This window comes from Drosophila albomicans, chromosome 2R (assembly GCF_009650485.2).
Source record: "Drosophila albomicans strain 15112-1751.03 chromosome 2R, ASM965048v2, whole genome shotgun sequence".
Taxonomy (NCBI): Eukaryota; Metazoa; Arthropoda; class Insecta; order Diptera; family Drosophilidae; genus Drosophila; species Drosophila albomicans.
The window spans coordinates 25,651,332-25,668,185 of NC_047631.2; the positions used below are offsets into that span (position 1 = coordinate 25,651,332).

Below are 16,854 nucleotides of genomic sequence, written 5' to 3' on the forward strand. Positions count from 1 at the left end.
AAGCCCATCATAATATTTTATGTGCTTGCATACATTTGTGTTCCGCCTGAGTAGAAAGAAGTTTTTTCTTTATTTAGAATCGATGCGCATAATTATAGAAAAAGAACAAACGTATAACTGCAAAATGTAAAGAAAATGTTTGCAAGGATTTTCGCTTAAAGTTTGCATCACGCAAATAAAACAAAGCCAATGGAAATGCTGTAGACGCTCACGCCAACAAGACAACGAGAAGACAAGAATAAGAGAGTTTGGTGAAATCAAAGTCAAATGTAAGTAAATAAAACATATTGTTTCTTATATAGGAAGACATTTTGCAAAATTGCCACGATTTGCAATGCAAATCAAACATAGCGCCATTATTTCACCCACACACACACACACCAACACACACACGCACATGAAAATGTGGAAATGAAAGTGAAACCTCGACGCATATGTTGTTTCAAAAAGCTCACGACCATCTGTCTGCTTGTTGTACGCGCTCTGTGCTCTGCTTGAAATCATTGCGATAATAACACACACACACACACATACATACACAAGAAACACAGGAGTGTATGCGTGTGTGTGTGTGTTCTTAACCTGCGGGAAAAATGAAAAACAACTACAGTAAAACGACAGCAGTCGCGGCGCAAAAACAAGACTAAAATAAAATCACAAAAAAAAAAACGAGAAACGCGAAAAAAAAAATTGGCAAAAAATATGTTTAAAACATTTTCCTCCACTTTGCATTTTTGCGTTCTCCCGTGTTTTGCCGGCAGTCATCCGTCGTCTCTCTCCCTCTCTCTCTCTTGCCTCCGGCGAACCATTTTTGCCTTAACTGTGCGTGTTTTCATTTTGTCGTCGTCTTCCTTTTCGGTTTCTTTTTTTTTGTAAATTTTTGATTTGTTATTGTTGCACGTGTTGTCTTTTGCCTTTGTTATGACAATTTATGCTTGGCGGGCAACTGAGCCGCCGAACGGGCTCAACGGTCAGGAGGGTGGCGCGATATAGCATATGATACAGTTACATATCTGTGTGTGTGTGTATTGGTGTATATGATGTGGAAGTATGCGTGTGTTATGTTCAATTGTTGTTGCTTATTCAGCTGCTGCGGCGAAATGGTTGCAAGGAGTTCAGCGAAAGTACAGCCGAGTGTTTGTAGGGAAACAGCTGTATAATAAAGAGCCAATATATCTGAAATGGCTAGCGAACTGCGATGAAATAAAGAGCAGTGGATAAAAGTAGAAAAACTAGCTGGTTAAATTTGAAAAGTATTCAAATCTAAGCTATGCTTGCTGGTGTTGATTAGCATATCAAAACTTACCTTTGTTTTAGTATTATCATATCACAACTTTCTGATATTTTTTTTTTAATTTCATTGTCAGTTTATAACTCTCTAAAAACATTTCAAAGCAATTCTATTATAATCCAATGATAATACATTTAATAATTCAGAATTCTCTACAAATATTACCCACCTAAATACATTTACTATTATCATTTTAGAATTCGCTGAAAATATTTTCAAGCAATTCTATCTTTTTCCAACTAAAATGCAATTAGTATGGTTATTACATAATTCTCTGAAAATGTTTCAAATTTGTACCTTATCTTTTTGGCTAAAAATTCTTGGCAATTATTTGCATGCAATATAACCCTATTCTAAATAAAATGTGTTTAGAATATTCCCTTCAAAATTCTCTGAAAATATTTCAAACCCTATTCAATACAAAATGCATTTTAAATTTGTCAGTTTATAACTCTCAGATAACATATTCATGCAATCCCAGCCTCTTTTAAATCAAATGCATTTAGTGAAGTTATTTCATATTTCTTTATAAATAATTCACAGCTATCCAATCCCTTACCCAAATAAAATTCAATTCCAAGTTATTTATTTTTACAAAATTTTTTTGCTTGTTTTATTTGTTTTCCTTCAATATATTTATGTATACATAATATAAGTTTTTGTTTTTTGTTTTTTTTTTTTTTTGGTTTTCGTTTTTTTATCCGTTAATTTTTACCTTTATGTTTCCTTTTTTGTTTATTTGTATTTATATATTTATTATATTTACGTTTTACTTATGTTCATCATTTATATGTTGCAATTGTTGTTCATTTGTTCTCGTTTCATTTTGCTTTGTTTTATTTAGCTTTGTATAAGTATTTTCATAATTCATCGCGCTGGAAACTTTTTTTTTTTATTTTTGGGGTTTTTTTTTCGATTATCTCTAGATTCTGTGCTGGCCTTGTTCATAACTATATATTCGAACCTCTCATATTTAGTAGCCTGCACAAATATTTTATAATTTTTGTATTTTTTATACGTTTTTTGTCATCTTTTGGTTTTTTGTATATAATTTTGTATAATATTTTTGCTTGCTTTTTGCTTTGTTTTGGGTTTCTGTTTTTTGTTGTTGTTGTTTTTTTTTTTTTTGGCGCGTTTGGTATACAAAACACGCGACCAAATTCTGTGTGTTTTTTTTTGTCATTTTTTTGTATTTCGTTTTTTAACTATAAATATTTTCATTTTGTTTCCTTTTGCTGGGTTTTTGCCATGCTTAATTTGATTAACCTTTTAATATTCGTTATGTTGTTTCACATGTGATTTCATTTGTGATCGTGTATATGTGTGTGTAGTTGTGTGAGTATGCCATATCGTATATATATAATGTATATATATATATTTTTTCTTTTTTAAAACATCGCTTATGCCTGTGATTTCTGTTTTTATGTTTCTATATTTGCCTCATATTTCGACTCTGTTTTTTCGTGTATCTTTGTGTGTCTTTGTTGTTGTTTATGTGTGGGTGTGAGTGTGCATGTGTGTGTGTGCGTTCTCTAGTCCTTCTTTTTGCTAAACACACACTTAAACATTCTTAAATTTCTACAAAATATTTGCAATACTGCAGTCGATATCTATACTTTGTTTATTTTATTTGCTATTCACTTAACATATTTTATGTGTTTATACAGATACGCATATAGTATATATATATATATATTTATATATTCTACACATATTCATACGCTTTTTAGTCGATATCTATATACTAACTCATGTATGTGTATCTGTCTGTGTGTGTATTTGTGTATGTGTGCACAGTTCATAGCTGCGTCTTCAGTTTGATGCCATTCAAACTTTTGTTTGTTTGTTGTTTTTTGCTGTGTAACTGTCTTTTGTTTGTTTTGTTGTGTGTTTAGTTTTATTAGCAGCTTTTGGTTGTTTGCTCATCGTTTTGATTTCTTCTACAATCTTATTATGATTTTTTAAATGCATAAAATGCTTATGCCCATCCGGATTATTGCACAAAAAAATATTCTGGATCGCACGAATACGAGTACTTCGAGTGCCATTTTGGATTTTTGATTTACTTCTTTACGTTTTTACCATATTTTATATATATAGGGGGACCTCTAGCTTTACTTACTTACGTTGCTATTACATTTAGTTTGCTAGTTTTAACTTTAAATATTTTGCTTGCTTGTTTTATATAAATAATGTATCCCATATGTTTTTTTGTTTTGTTTTGTTTTCTTTTGTTTGTATATCTAAGCACACAAGACACGACAACTAATGATGAATTCTCTTCTGACTGTCAAGTGGCTCCATTTCTGTTGTTGTTGTTGTTGTTGTTGTTTGGTTGGTAAACAATGAAATCAGAATTATAGAATTTTTTGTATGTCGATTGTTAATTACGTAACATTCATTCACTTGTATTGTTAGATAACAAATAAACGGCCTGACTTTTCTTTTTTGTTATTTTCCTTTTTGGTATTGTTTTGTTGGTTTATGTAAATATATGTTGTGTGTATATTTATGTACGTTGTTATTTATATATATTTATTATTTATACTCGTATTGTATTGTTGCTTAAATAATACTTTTATTTGATTGATTTGAAGTTTTGTTTCGCTTTTGTTGTTTGTATGTTAATTTCATTTGATTTTCAATTTCATTTAATTTATGCTACATGCCCTAATTACGTTTTACAATCTTTCTCCTTCATCTCGTGCTGTTTGTTTGTGTGTGTGAGTGTGTATGTATGTTTGTATGTATGTGTGATGAGTGTAGTTTTTTCTCATAAAATTTTGCTAACTGCTCCAGTTTCAGCGAATCTCAATAATTACACCCCAAATTGACTAATTTGTAATTGCAGCTTCTAATTATCAACTACAATTGTGTTTTTCTTCCTTGTTTTATAATTCATTTCAAATTCCTCGTCAACACACGATCCAATTCAAATGAGTTCAAATTATATATCGAATATAGGATAGTTTAGTTAGTTTTAGTTTATTTTAGTTATAGATAGTATCAACAAATGATGAGCTTATAAAACATTTCAATTGAGCTATGATTCTATTTTCTTTTCTGCACTGTTCTGTACTTTTCTTAACTTGTTCTTTACTGTTTTGTTCTGCGAGAATGTAACATAATAATGATGAGCCTACGAAATCATAATGATGGATTACTGGAGTACTTCGTAATACAATAAACCCCTTTTTACCTGTTCTGACTTCAGTTATCTTCTGTATAGACGCCTATAAATATGTTCTATGCTCTTCAGTTACTCGTACTGTATATATATAAATATCTTGTATATATGTATGTAGACGTATATAAATGTCTTAGCACATTCATTAGTTGCACAACATTAATACTTTTTTTTCGTTTTTTTTTCTCTTTTTTTCTTTATATATATATATGTGTATATATATATTTATTACTTTTACTATATCTTAATATTTTAGAGTATTTTTTGTTTTGGTTTTTGTTTACTCGATTAAGTTTCCAACTTGTTTGGTTAGCTTCATCTATATGGAAACTATTTCGTTTAACTCTTTACTGATATGTTGCGCAAACATTAACAAACAAACCAATAATATTTTGTGTATAATTTATAATTTTTCTGAGTATTAATCATGTTGTTTTTTTTTTCCTCTTGTTCCTTATCTTTTGTTTTATTTAATATATAAAGTTTGCTTTTGTTTTATAAATGTGCTGTATTTTTCTTATAGCCAAATTTCATTAACTCTTTTTCTCATGGGTTGGTCAACAATGTTTTAAATTTTTATCTGCCTAAGTATTTTTTTTTTGTTTTTTGTTTATGTAACAAAAAATTATTTAGTTTTTTTTGGTTTTGCTTGTGCATTTTCATTTTTGACTAGTTTTCCTTAATTTTCGTTTTTTTATAAACAAAATAACAAACAGAAAAACTGCAATAATCGCATCAGCTTCAATCTCTCTAAATCGATCCAAGGTTTTGCTCTGTTTTCTTTTTTTTCTTTAAAATCACATCTACATCTAAGTCGTTTGCTGTCTCTTCTCTTATCTTTTTTTTTTTGGTTTTTGGTTTAAACATGCAATGCCTCTCATATAGTCCAACTACGTGTTAGTTTCTAGTGCTAAAAACATCTTAAGTTTACATTACAACTCGCTAGTTACTTACAGCTACACATCTATGTCATATGTATGCCTGTCTGTCTGTCTGTTTTGTTCTGTTCTGTTCTATCTTTGTGTCTTCCATGGGGACAACTTGGTGCACAACTTTAGTTAGTTATGCATTCCCCCAATGGAAATTGCATTGCACATCCCGCCCATATTCATATATAAAAATTCAACTATTCTCTGTGTCCATAAAAATGTTGTTAACAATATAAAAATCACAAAATAAAATGGTCAAAAGTAAAATCATAAAAATACAGATAAAACGCGCCATATGCAAATCATGAAACTTTCCTCTCTTCTCCTCTTCTCTTCTGCTGTTGTCCCATCAAACACAAATGTCCAAAGTGAAATGATATCAAGTTTAATTGCTCGATACGTACATCATCTACATAAACCATACAACATGCGAGCTATTACATGTTATTTGCCTGTTTTTTATCATTTTAATTGGTTTTCATTTTGAACATTTTTTGTTGCTGTTGTTCTTGTTGTAATTTGTCAACCAAGACATACTCCTACATATTCATGAATATATATATATGTATGTATGCCATATATATTGCATGTATAAACACATATCTATATAAATATTATATACTATGTGCCGCAGCTATATTTGATTGCTCGATTTTGTGTGTGTGTATGTGTGTCTGTATATATTTATATGTTTTGCTGATATATACACACACACACACATATGTATGCTATGTTTATGTATGTATATGTATGTCTGTCTAGTTCTAAAATATGTATAGCTATATGTATTGATGTATGTATGTTATATAAGCATGTTCTTTCTGTTTTGAATACCAACTACATAAACCATTAAACATATATATGTTAGGTATTTCTAATTCACTTTCTAGTTCTGTTTTGTATGCTTGTGTGTGTATGTGTGTGTGTCTCTCTATTCCTTTCAGCTAGTGAAGCCTATTTAAGCACTCTATAACTCTTTTATTCTCTATATTCACATTTATATATACTCTATATGCATATGATTGAGTGTGTTGGGTATTTTTCTGGCATGTTTATGGTATTTTGTGGTATATTTCACGGTATTTTCCGAATCAGTGTTTATGGAGTGCTTTCTGTTCTTGTTAAAATTATATATCTTTGGATTTGTATTTCGATTACACGATTAAATTGGTATTTATGTGTGTGTGTGTGTGTGTTTATGATTATGGCTAATATCATATAATATCATTCGATGGCATATTTTGATTGTTATATTTATAAGTATATATATAATATCTATACACACGAGTATATATCGGTATGTACGTACGTTATGTGTGTGTAATTGGGCATTTATTCTCACTAGTGTTAGCTAAACTCTGTTCCACAAACCTTTTACAATTTAGCAATTTGTGTAGAGTCTACAATTGACAACGAGGTAGACTGAAACTAAAAGACTCTGCAAGGACAATAGGTGCTATTTTTTGTATTTTGAAGTTTTAGCAAATCGTCAGATCGAAAAGACTTGTGGAACACACATATTTCCTTGCATTAAATCGGCATTGTTTTTGTCTGTTTTTTATATTTGTTTTCTAACACAATAAATTTGCAGCTAACCATTCATCTTCTGGCAACTGAAATAAAAACATATACAAAATACGTTTTAAACGTTTTAGACAGGTAGAAAAATATTCAAAAATGAGAATTTTTTTTTTTTAATATTTATGTGGAAATTTTTTTGTAATGTTGCTTTGTACAGAGGATTTAATTGAATTTCATTGGAAATTGAATTTGTAAAAGAATGAAATCATAAGCATAATCGAAAATAATTGCAAAACTAAGAAGAATAACAAATATTATATATCAAGTGTGTCAAGTTTGGATCTTGCTGCTATTATTATTACAAAGCCTGTGAGACAGATTAAAAACTAAAGCTTGATGCCATTCGAGTATCGAGTATCGGTTTCGATTAACGGTTATCGGTTATCGAATATATAGGAGTTTGAGTTAAGCTTTTTTTTTGTGGCTGGATTGCATTGGACTTTTAAATTTTTGCTTGTTTCTTATTTCAGTTGTAAACATTTTTTTATACTTTGTTTTTGTTTTTTTTCTTCTCAGATACTATTAGCTGCGAGTGCTATTGTTGCTATTTGTGTGTGTGTGTGTCTATGTGTGGTGTGTGTGAGTGTGTGTGTAGACGTTTGTAGGAACATGTCTTTCAATTACTGAGCAATCACAAAATAAAGTACTTTGAGTATTTGTAACATTTAGTTGCGTTTTAGTTATAGGAAAATGATAGCAGGAAATGTCGAGTACACCATATGGCTTGGCAGTTGTATGTGTGAGTGTGTCGGTGTGTGTGTGTGTGTGTGTGTGAGTGGGGGTCTTCAGACGTGGCGGCGTCGTCGTCAACTAGATCTACGATAGTAATAGGCACTAGTGCTAGGTGTATATTATCATTGTGATGTACTTGCTCTAAGCGTTTATCAAAAGCTGCGCATAAAAGTAGGCAATGCTAAATTATATGCTACAAAAGTGTGTGTGTGTGTGTGTGTATGGGTGTGTGTCTGACTTTATGTGTGTTTGCGTTTTTGTCAAGGGGACTCCTGGGAACGTCTGCGTTTTGCGTCAATGCCTGCGTCTGTCATACACACACATACACACACACACAAATTTATAGCATATGTGTGTGCGTGTGTGTATAAATAAGTGCGAATGTGTGCGTGTCTTTAACTGTGAGTGTGCACGCGCGTAATTAATTTTAACGCATTTTTAATTATGTTTATTTTAATTTAATTCCACGTTAAAACATACACATGTACACCGAGGTTACTGTCTGCATCTGTGTCTGTGTGTGTTGATATATAAATGAATGTGTGTGTGTGTGTGAGTATTCTATAGCCTCTGTTCTGCACAATATACGCACAGAATACAGCATACTTAATTTATGGCTTTCACTTTTTTTTCTTTTTTTTGTATACCAAATTACTTTTTATTTAAGTACGCAATTCTTGTTTGTCATTTTTTGTGTTTTTCTTTGTTTTCATTTTAATTTTTTTTTTTCTCATTCAATTCTTCAATTAATTATAATTCTATTTATACGCAGCATGCTTAACACATTTATATAAAGCATAAATTTACACGAATTTATGCATATGTTTGCGAGTCTGATTGTGAATGTGGGGACGTGTTTGTGTGTGTGTGTGTGTGACTTTTGTGTGTGATATAAGCAACTAGGATACCAAATGTATTTAATATTTTATTTATATTCTTTGTTCTTTTTTTTCTTTTGTATTTAACTTTTTGTTTTGTCATATTTTTTTCACATTTGCGGCTTATTCAAAAGGGGCCGCTTACAACTGTTTATGCACTAATTAATCATAAACAATTGCAACAATATGTGTTTTTGTGTGTGGTGTGTGCTGTGGTTATTCTACGTTTTTTTGGCATTTGTTTTTTTTTTTTTTTTTTTTTTTTTTTGCATTTTGGTGCAGCACTCAACATTCTCGTCGAAACTTCGCATCGAACTTCTCGTCAATTTGCAAATGTTTGTTTTTTTTTTATCGGCGCTTCGCATTTATTTACAGCTGACTTTTGGGTTTTGTTTCTGTTTCAGAACTTCTGCTGTACTTAAAAATTTCGATTGATTTCTTTGTATATTTATAGGTATTTGTTTTTGCTTGTTTACTGTGCCTGCAAAAGTAAAGGATAAACCTTAAAAAATAATATGGGTGTTAGTAAAAATTGGAAAAAAATAGTAGTCGGAATAAAATGATTTCAAATGCAGAGAAAATTCTTAAGCAGCAGCATTTAATTGTGAACGATACCAAGAACGGAAAATAAAATATTCAGCTAAATCTACACTTATATTGTAGTAAAAAAAGAAAGGAATTGTAATCGAAAGCGAGTAATAAATAAAATAGCATATTTATAGTGCGTATCAAGGACACATGCCTAAAGTAAAGTAATCAAAAATAGTTGAATACGAAATGAGAAGAAACTGTACTAAGTTGGTGTCCTGTAAGCTCAAGATGATGAGTATTTGCTATTAATATCCCTGTTCAGTCTCAGCCTGCACCTACTTGCAACGGTTTGTGTTACTTTTTAATAATATTTTTGCAGTAGCATTTCAAAATAAACTCCAACACATGCGCTTGAAAGCAACTCACAGGCAAAAGTAAATAAACAAAATTTGCATAAAACAAAGAGAGAGAGAGCGACACACAAACATACGACATAGCGCATGAAAAGTGCAATAAAAGACTCTTGAAAATATTCTGGAAAAATAAGACAAATAAATGGAAATATAAACTGAACGCAACTAATCGATAGATAAATAAATAAGCGAAACGTATCGAATTGAGAATGCATTCAAAACATTCAAGGCACATTCTAACAATGTGCGACATTTTTATTATTATTATATATACAACAACTGTGTGTGTGTGTAGGGAGTGTGTGTGGGTTTGTTTTGTTTTGTACATACCTGTGGGCTCACTTGGAACTGCTGTATCGGATAGGCAACAACGCCGGCAGCCTGTGGTATGGCTGTGCCTGCCACGCCCGTTGCCAATTGCTGGGCTGGCGAGATCTGAGCTTGGGTAACGCCTTGCCAGGTGGCTGGTATCTGCACGCCCATTCTGGAATAAGCCAGAACATGCACAGAAGCATTAGGAAAGCGATTCTTTTTTATAGTGCAACACACACAGAGATCTGTGCTGCAACTGCAAATCTCCCCCAGAGACTACGACAAATTACCAACGAATGTGTACGTATAACGTATAACGTATACGCCGGGTATACGCCACAGCTCGGGAATGAAAACTTTAGCAATTAGCAAATGAATTCACTCATCCGTCATGCTGTCGCTGCCCATCCCCCTGGTGGCGGTTCAATCATTCCACACACACATACACAAAACGGGGCTAGCTAAGTACACCTAAGCTGTGAACAGGTGTGAGTGAGAGCAACGCACTCAACTCAATTTAACTCCCCCTCCCCCTCCCCATACACGCTCTCTTCACATACATCAGACTAATGAAATAATTATGCATAAATCGATGAACAAGATTACTACGTACCCCATATATCCTTGCTGGTAGCCGCCATACTGTCCAAAGTGATAGCCCTGGATGCCCTGCAGGAATTGATTTTGCACGGCCGCAGCGCTGGCCGCCGCCGCTGCCGGTGTGACAGCGGCCGCGGTGGCCGACGAAGCCGGATAAGTTGGCGTCGGTGAATACCAGCAACCGGTGGCAGCCAACTGCTGGCCATAGGCAGCGGCAGCAGCTGCCGCAGCACTCACGCCATACGGAAAACCGGCAGCGGCAGCGGCGGCGCTGTTCAATGCCTGGCTGGCCATGGTCTGCGAATTGTTTGGATCGCCGCTCTCCTTGCCCCACGAGCACTTCACGGGCTGTGCATTGATTTCGGTGTTGTGCACACCAACAATGGCATGAGTAGCTGCCTCTTTAGTGGAGAAGCTGTCGCATGTAAAGAGAGGAAGTTGGAAGTTTAAGTTAGTGAATTGTCATGTATTCACCTAGAAATATATGACTTTTTAATTTGATAAATAAAAAAATAAGAAAAGCTTTAAGGAACTTTTTAGTTTAATCTTTTAGGATTTTATTAAACTAAGATGATTTAGAAAATATTGAAATTAATATAATATAAAATTCAATATAATGTTAATAATTTATTTTAATGCTTTGTGAATCCTAAAATGCAAAAAAAGATCAATTAACTCAACTAAGGAAAAAGAAAATCAAAAGATATTGAACAATATTGTTCTCTTCTACTGTTGCCTTTTGGTTCTAAAACTGTAAAAGAAAATAAAGTAAAAAGATCTTTTGAAATTAAAATTCAAAAGATATTGAACAATATAGTTATTTTCTACTGTTGCCTTTTGGTTCTGAAACTGTAAATGAAAATAAAGTTAAAAGATCTTTTGAAATAAAAATTTGATAATGAAAACATAAAAATTCGAGTAGTTAAAAATATTAAATGAAAGTTTGTAAATCTTTAAAGAAATATAAGTAAAAACCGCTTTTTTGGGGCTTAAACTTACCGCACAAATGCGTATCCTTTGTCCTTGAAGACGCGTATTTCCTGTATCGCGCCATAGGGAGCAAATGTCTTCTGCAGCACCTCCTCGCTGAGTGCGGTGAGGGCGCTGTTGACGCCGCCCACATAAACGGTGCAATTGGAGGGACTGCTCTGGTTGTAGACCTCATCGAAAGTCAACGGCTTGATGTTCTCTGTGAAGTGAAACAAAAAAAAAATTTGAAATGAAATGATATCGCCAACGATTGTCAACAATTTGCAGAAAGGGGTAAAAATTCATTTCACATTTTGATATCAAGCCACAATTAATGACTGCAGTTTTTCTACCTCTGCTGTGGCGAGCATATACACTCGCGATTTCGCGTCGTCTTGTTGTTTCTGTTATTTCAACCAACTGCATGATTAATATGCAAATTAATTAAGGGTTTTGCCCGCAGCAGGAATAAAACGGCAACAGCAACGAGAACAGCAACAGCAACGAGAACGACAACGACAACGGCATTGCCTACGTTTTGGTAATTAAAATAACCGCATACACTTAGTCAATGTGTTCGAGGTTGTGCCCATGTATACGTGTATGTGTGTGTGTGTGTGCGACACCATTTACCGCTTGGCTCAATTGTTGTTGCTGCATTTTTAAAATTGTTGCTCTTGTTATTGCATTTTTTATTATATTTTTCGTATATGTTTCAGTGTTTTTTTTTTGTGTTTTTCTCTGATATAGTTTGCAGGCAACCCACATTGTTGGTCATATTGTGGTTGTTTCTGCTGGTTGTTATTATTGTTGTTATTGCCGTTGTACATCGTCGTTGTTGGTTGCTGTTGCTGTTGTTGGGTGCACACGTATTTGTATGCAAAAGTTACACTAATTACTTCCTTTGAGGTTAAAGCAAAATTTGCACTTTTAAAAATAATGTCAGCCTTGCGTGTTTATGTCTTTGTTTAGTTTTCAACAATTTACGAAGCATTCAAGCTGCCCTTCAGCAACGACAACGACAACGGCAACGACAACAATAACAATCGATAGCCAAAGCGTTAAACTGTAGCATGATTAGTTGCAGTTTGTTTGCCAAACATTTTCAATTGGAATTTTTCGGTCCGAATTGCCCTCAGAAATTATTGCACAAAGATGCCAGGCGAAATACTAACGAAGAAAGAAAGAAAGAATGTGTAGCGTATTGGATTCTATCGCATAAGCCTAACCAATCCAAATGCTATGTAATGGTACAATTCCAACCCTCCCATTAAAATGCCTTTGCATACTTTCAGGCGTTCTCTTTCTTACCTCTTGCTTTCGACGTGTAACGAGCGAGCGAGGCAAAGAAAACACGAAAATATGGCTCAATAGCATGCAACAGGACAATACTTGCACAGAAGCAAAGGCCCAGTCGAGGGTGCACCGTAGAAACTAACAAGCTTGCAAATATTTTTGAAAGCTTTTTCGTTACAAATGTATGCGACTAACACACACACACACATACAAACTGTTGTGGGGCGTTGCATACTTTTGAGCGCAATGTTTCACTAATTTGCACTTTGCTTTCCTTTGCTTTCGTTTGTCGTTTCTCGCTTCGCGTTTCATTTCGTTTCGTTTCGTTTCTTTACGCTTTTAAATAGGTGTAATTAAATTCGGAAATATACATACATAACATATATACAAACGTATTTCTCTCTATGCAGAGCTTTATCCTTGAGCACACGTTTCATTTCATGTCTGCATCAAATTAATGCTGCTCAACTATATGGTTTCCCCTGGCCCCGGTGTGTATAAGTGTGGATAGCATTATCACGAAGCGACTAAATAATTAATAACCAAGGTGATTGTCTGTCCATTTGCCACTCTTTTTGCTTCTTCCAAAAAAGCAAGCTGCAATTTTAATGACCTATTACCCGGACATTATTCAAAGACCACAAACTTAATTGAAGCGACGACGAATTGAAGCAAGTAATTGTTAAACTAATCAATAAACATGAGCGGGGCGTTAACGGGGGCGTGGCAAATGTAAGTTTTAAAGCACACTTTGTGTCACCAGCCCCCAAAAGGCATTCAACAATCTGCAGCTTGTTTTTGGCCTGACAAATTATTTACTGCCGGGCTAAAATATTGTAGTTGTGTCAGACTGTGTATGTACTTATGTCTGAGCATATATATACTATAATTTACCTTTAGCTGCGAACTTTCTTTGGCATTGAGCGCATTGAGGCATTTCAACTTTTACTTAATTGTGCGCAACTCGGCATAAAATGTTGATTTATTGCGACAACTACGACTGGCAGCCTGGCTGCCTTGGCTGCCTAGCCTAGACTCTCTAGTTTGCCCACGCATACTGTTAAATAATTTGCTCAAAGTTTTGCACCCAAGCATTGCAGGTACGCCCCACTTGAAGGCAGTCTGTTTTGGAGTGCGGGGTTTCTCCAGTCAAAAGTCAAATAGTTTTGGGCACTGAAATTTGTCATACAACGTCGTCGTAGTCGTCGTTGTCGACGTCGGCGTCTGGCATATTGTTTCAGGTTAATTAAGTTATTACCATAATGAGCTTGTAAGTATTTTGGCCTTTATTTATGGCATGCATTGAAACCGACTCAAGCCTGCGAATCGGTTAACAAAAGGAAAAACTTTTGCCCAAAAAACTTTTGTCACGAGCTTCACTTTCGGTCATAAAAAATGCCAAACGCGTTTGTTATAAACCCGAAAGCTCTAAATAGCTAAAGACGCAAAAAAAAAAAATACGGAAAAACACATAAAACAAGTATGTGCAATTGAAGGAGAGTGAGTTGAACTAGCAGATACTCTGCAGTCAATCTTCAATTTATGTCAGAAATGTTTGCAAATTTCTAGATACATTTTAATGCATTTTTAATGAGTAATTTAAACTTGTGTCGCAAAACTTTGCTGTGTATATTTTCGCTATTTTGCGCTGATTAATAATGTATTAGCGCTTCGGCTAAAAACTTAGAATACCCCTTTGAAAGAGAACATCAAAAAAAGGGGAGAAAATTGCAAAGCGACGCCAAAATTGTCACAACTGTAAAATGCGCAATTGCGTCGGCTCGTAAATCTTGGCTACAAATGGAGGCAGCACACACACACACAAACACATGCAGTGAGTGAGTGGCTCACTAAACGCTACTACTACTGTCGACTGATTGCCAGAGCCATAAAATGTGCAGCCTGCTTAAAACATAAAAATGCCAGAACAAGCCTGTCCAAAGCAGCCTCTGAAGTGGGAGGCTGAAGCGGTAGTTGAAGCTGATGCTGAAGCTGAAGCTAGCAAAGTGGCAGCGTAAAACATCAAGTAATGCCCAAATTCCAAATGGCGAAATGTGAAATGCGAAATGAGTTGAGTGCTACAAATCGTAAAGGCTGCCAGCAGGCGCCCCCAAACAACTAGACAGGCCATAAAATCGGCAATATATACGTACTATATATACTATATGTTGTACTACACACGCATCACATGGAATATAACCCTTTCTCGAGAGAGAGAGTCAACTAAATGGCAGCCTCGTAATTGTGTAAAATCTTTTGCGAGTTGAGTTTTTTTTTGTCGCGTTTAAGTCGTCGTCGTCGTCGATTTTAGTGCCAAGTCAGCTACTAGTTTGGGGCGCTGTCAACCATCAAAATATCCAAATTATTTTGCTGACAAATTGCTAATAATAACTTGTATTACAACCGAAAGGCAAAAGAACCCCACGCACACACACAGACACAAAGCCAACCAACTACCACTCACAATAGACACAAACGAGAGACGAAGCCGTGACAAAGGCAAATAAACAATGAGACCAATAAAAATCCGCTTAAGCTTTCATAGGCGTTTTTTATGACAACAATATAAATGCAAAAAAAAAAACCAAAAACAAAAAGAATTCATGCTCATAGTTTATTCCTCTTTGCTTTTTTTTTTTTTTTTTTGGTCGGTAGAACCCTTCAACATGTCAGACCTTCCTTCGCACGATAAATTCCACCTTGACTCTTTGTGTGTGTGTCTATTTGAGTGGCTGTCTATATGTGTGTGTGTGTGTCTATCCCGAGGAATGTTTGTTCTATAACCATGAAATTTTCCTATCCTTTGTGTGTGTGTGTCTTTTATGATAATAGTTTCGTGTTGGCAAAATTTATTTATCTGATTTGCACCCTCTCATTTTACTTTCCCCCATTTTTCTCAGGGCACAAATAAAAATTATGTTAAAACATGCAAATATGCGTTAACTTTTGATTTATGAATGACAAACGATACGCCCCCATCGCGCATGTTTGCCAACTGTTAATAATGATTACGCTAGTTACAGTTAGTTTTGTGGTTAACAATGCTCCGAAAGCCTCGACATCCCTCAAACTTCTGTCTGTCTGTCTGTTTGTCTGTCGCTTTCGGCCTAAATGAAAATTGATTTGCTCGTCGAGCTCCCCACCAAAATAGAATATGTCGCATTTCGTCCTTATTTTTGGGGTCTTTGTCCTACGTCGACTAATTGAAAAAGTTTAAACCGAATTTGGTCCAGGCCATTAAGGAAATTAAGCGCGTGCGGTTTTTCATTCCATGCGTACAACAAAAACAACGACAACAACAACAGCAAATATTAAGAAAACATAATCTGGCAGAAAATTTGCTGCGACACGTTTATAAATAGCAGGTGGGTTTTCCTCTCCGTCTTTCTTTCATTCTACCACCCCACTTGCCCCCTCGTTTACCTTTGACCCGTGTCATGCTACTGCTACCTTTGGCATTCATTGTCATAATTTCCTGTAATAAGAACGACGCGTCGACTATAACAACGAACGTTGGCTGACCTGCTTCGGTCGTACGCACTAGCGGCCGGAAGTGTCGGGCCAGGCCGAGGTGACAGTCATGATTTCCTTACCTTTACTCGCCGGCGGTTTCCGTGTAGCCCAATTCGTGCGAATTGAGCGCGAGCCAAGCCATTGCCCGTTCATGGCCGTAATGGCGCTCTCAGCTTCCTGCGTTGGTCGGTATCAGAAGCACAAGAGAAGGAGAAGAAGAATTGTAAAATAGCTTAAAAAACGAATTTTATATAAAAATGCATTTCAATGCTTACCGATTTCTTGATGAAGGACACAAATCCATAACCCTTCGACTTCAAGGTTTGTGGATCGCGCACAACGCGACAATCGCTGCAAAGAATGAAAACGAGAAAATCAAAAGTTGTTTCAAACCAAAGTCAACTTTAAGCAACGTGCAACTTTAAAATATTATGCAAATTTATGAGGCAAAACAGAAACAGCTGTCGAGAGTTTTGTTGAAAGGTTTCCGCCGTTTCGCTCTCGCTCGGCTCTTGGTATTATTTATTTTTGGTTGTCGTCGCTGTACGGCGGAAATTAGAAATCTGACCTCATGTTCAGAACTTTTCTATTTATCTCTGCAGTTAAATTTTAGCAGGCAGCA

At 34.9% G+C, this 16,854-nt stretch overlaps 1 protein-coding gene across 5 annotated transcripts in view; it reads right to left on the minus strand.

The window, feature by feature from the left end:
* Positions 1 to 5,329: 5,329 nt before the first annotated feature.
* LOC117576764 (cytotoxic granule associated RNA binding protein TIA1) overlaps positions 5,330 to 16,854 on the minus strand; it is a 49,190-nt gene continuing 37,665 nt past the window's right edge. For 3 of the 5 annotated variants that reach the window (XM_052007437.1, XM_034261812.2, XM_052007438.1), the window contains 6 exons: positions 16,508 to 16,583; positions 16,313 to 16,409; positions 11,454 to 11,643; positions 10,468 to 10,869; positions 9,873 to 10,026; positions 5,330 to 7,020 (listed from right to left, as the gene is read on the minus strand). In XM_052007437.1, coding sequence (XP_051863397.1) covers positions 6,979 to 7,020; positions 9,873 to 10,026; positions 10,468 to 10,869; positions 11,454 to 11,643; positions 16,313 to 16,409; positions 16,508 to 16,583 — 961 coding nt within the window. In that variant the 3' untranslated portion in view covers positions 5,330 to 6,978. Of the gene's footprint in view, positions 7,021 to 8,902; positions 9,101 to 9,872; positions 10,027 to 10,467; positions 10,870 to 11,453; positions 11,644 to 16,312; positions 16,410 to 16,507; positions 16,584 to 16,854 lie in introns of those variants that run through there. The other 2 variants (XM_052007436.1, XM_034261813.2) reach the window with 2 other exon arrangements.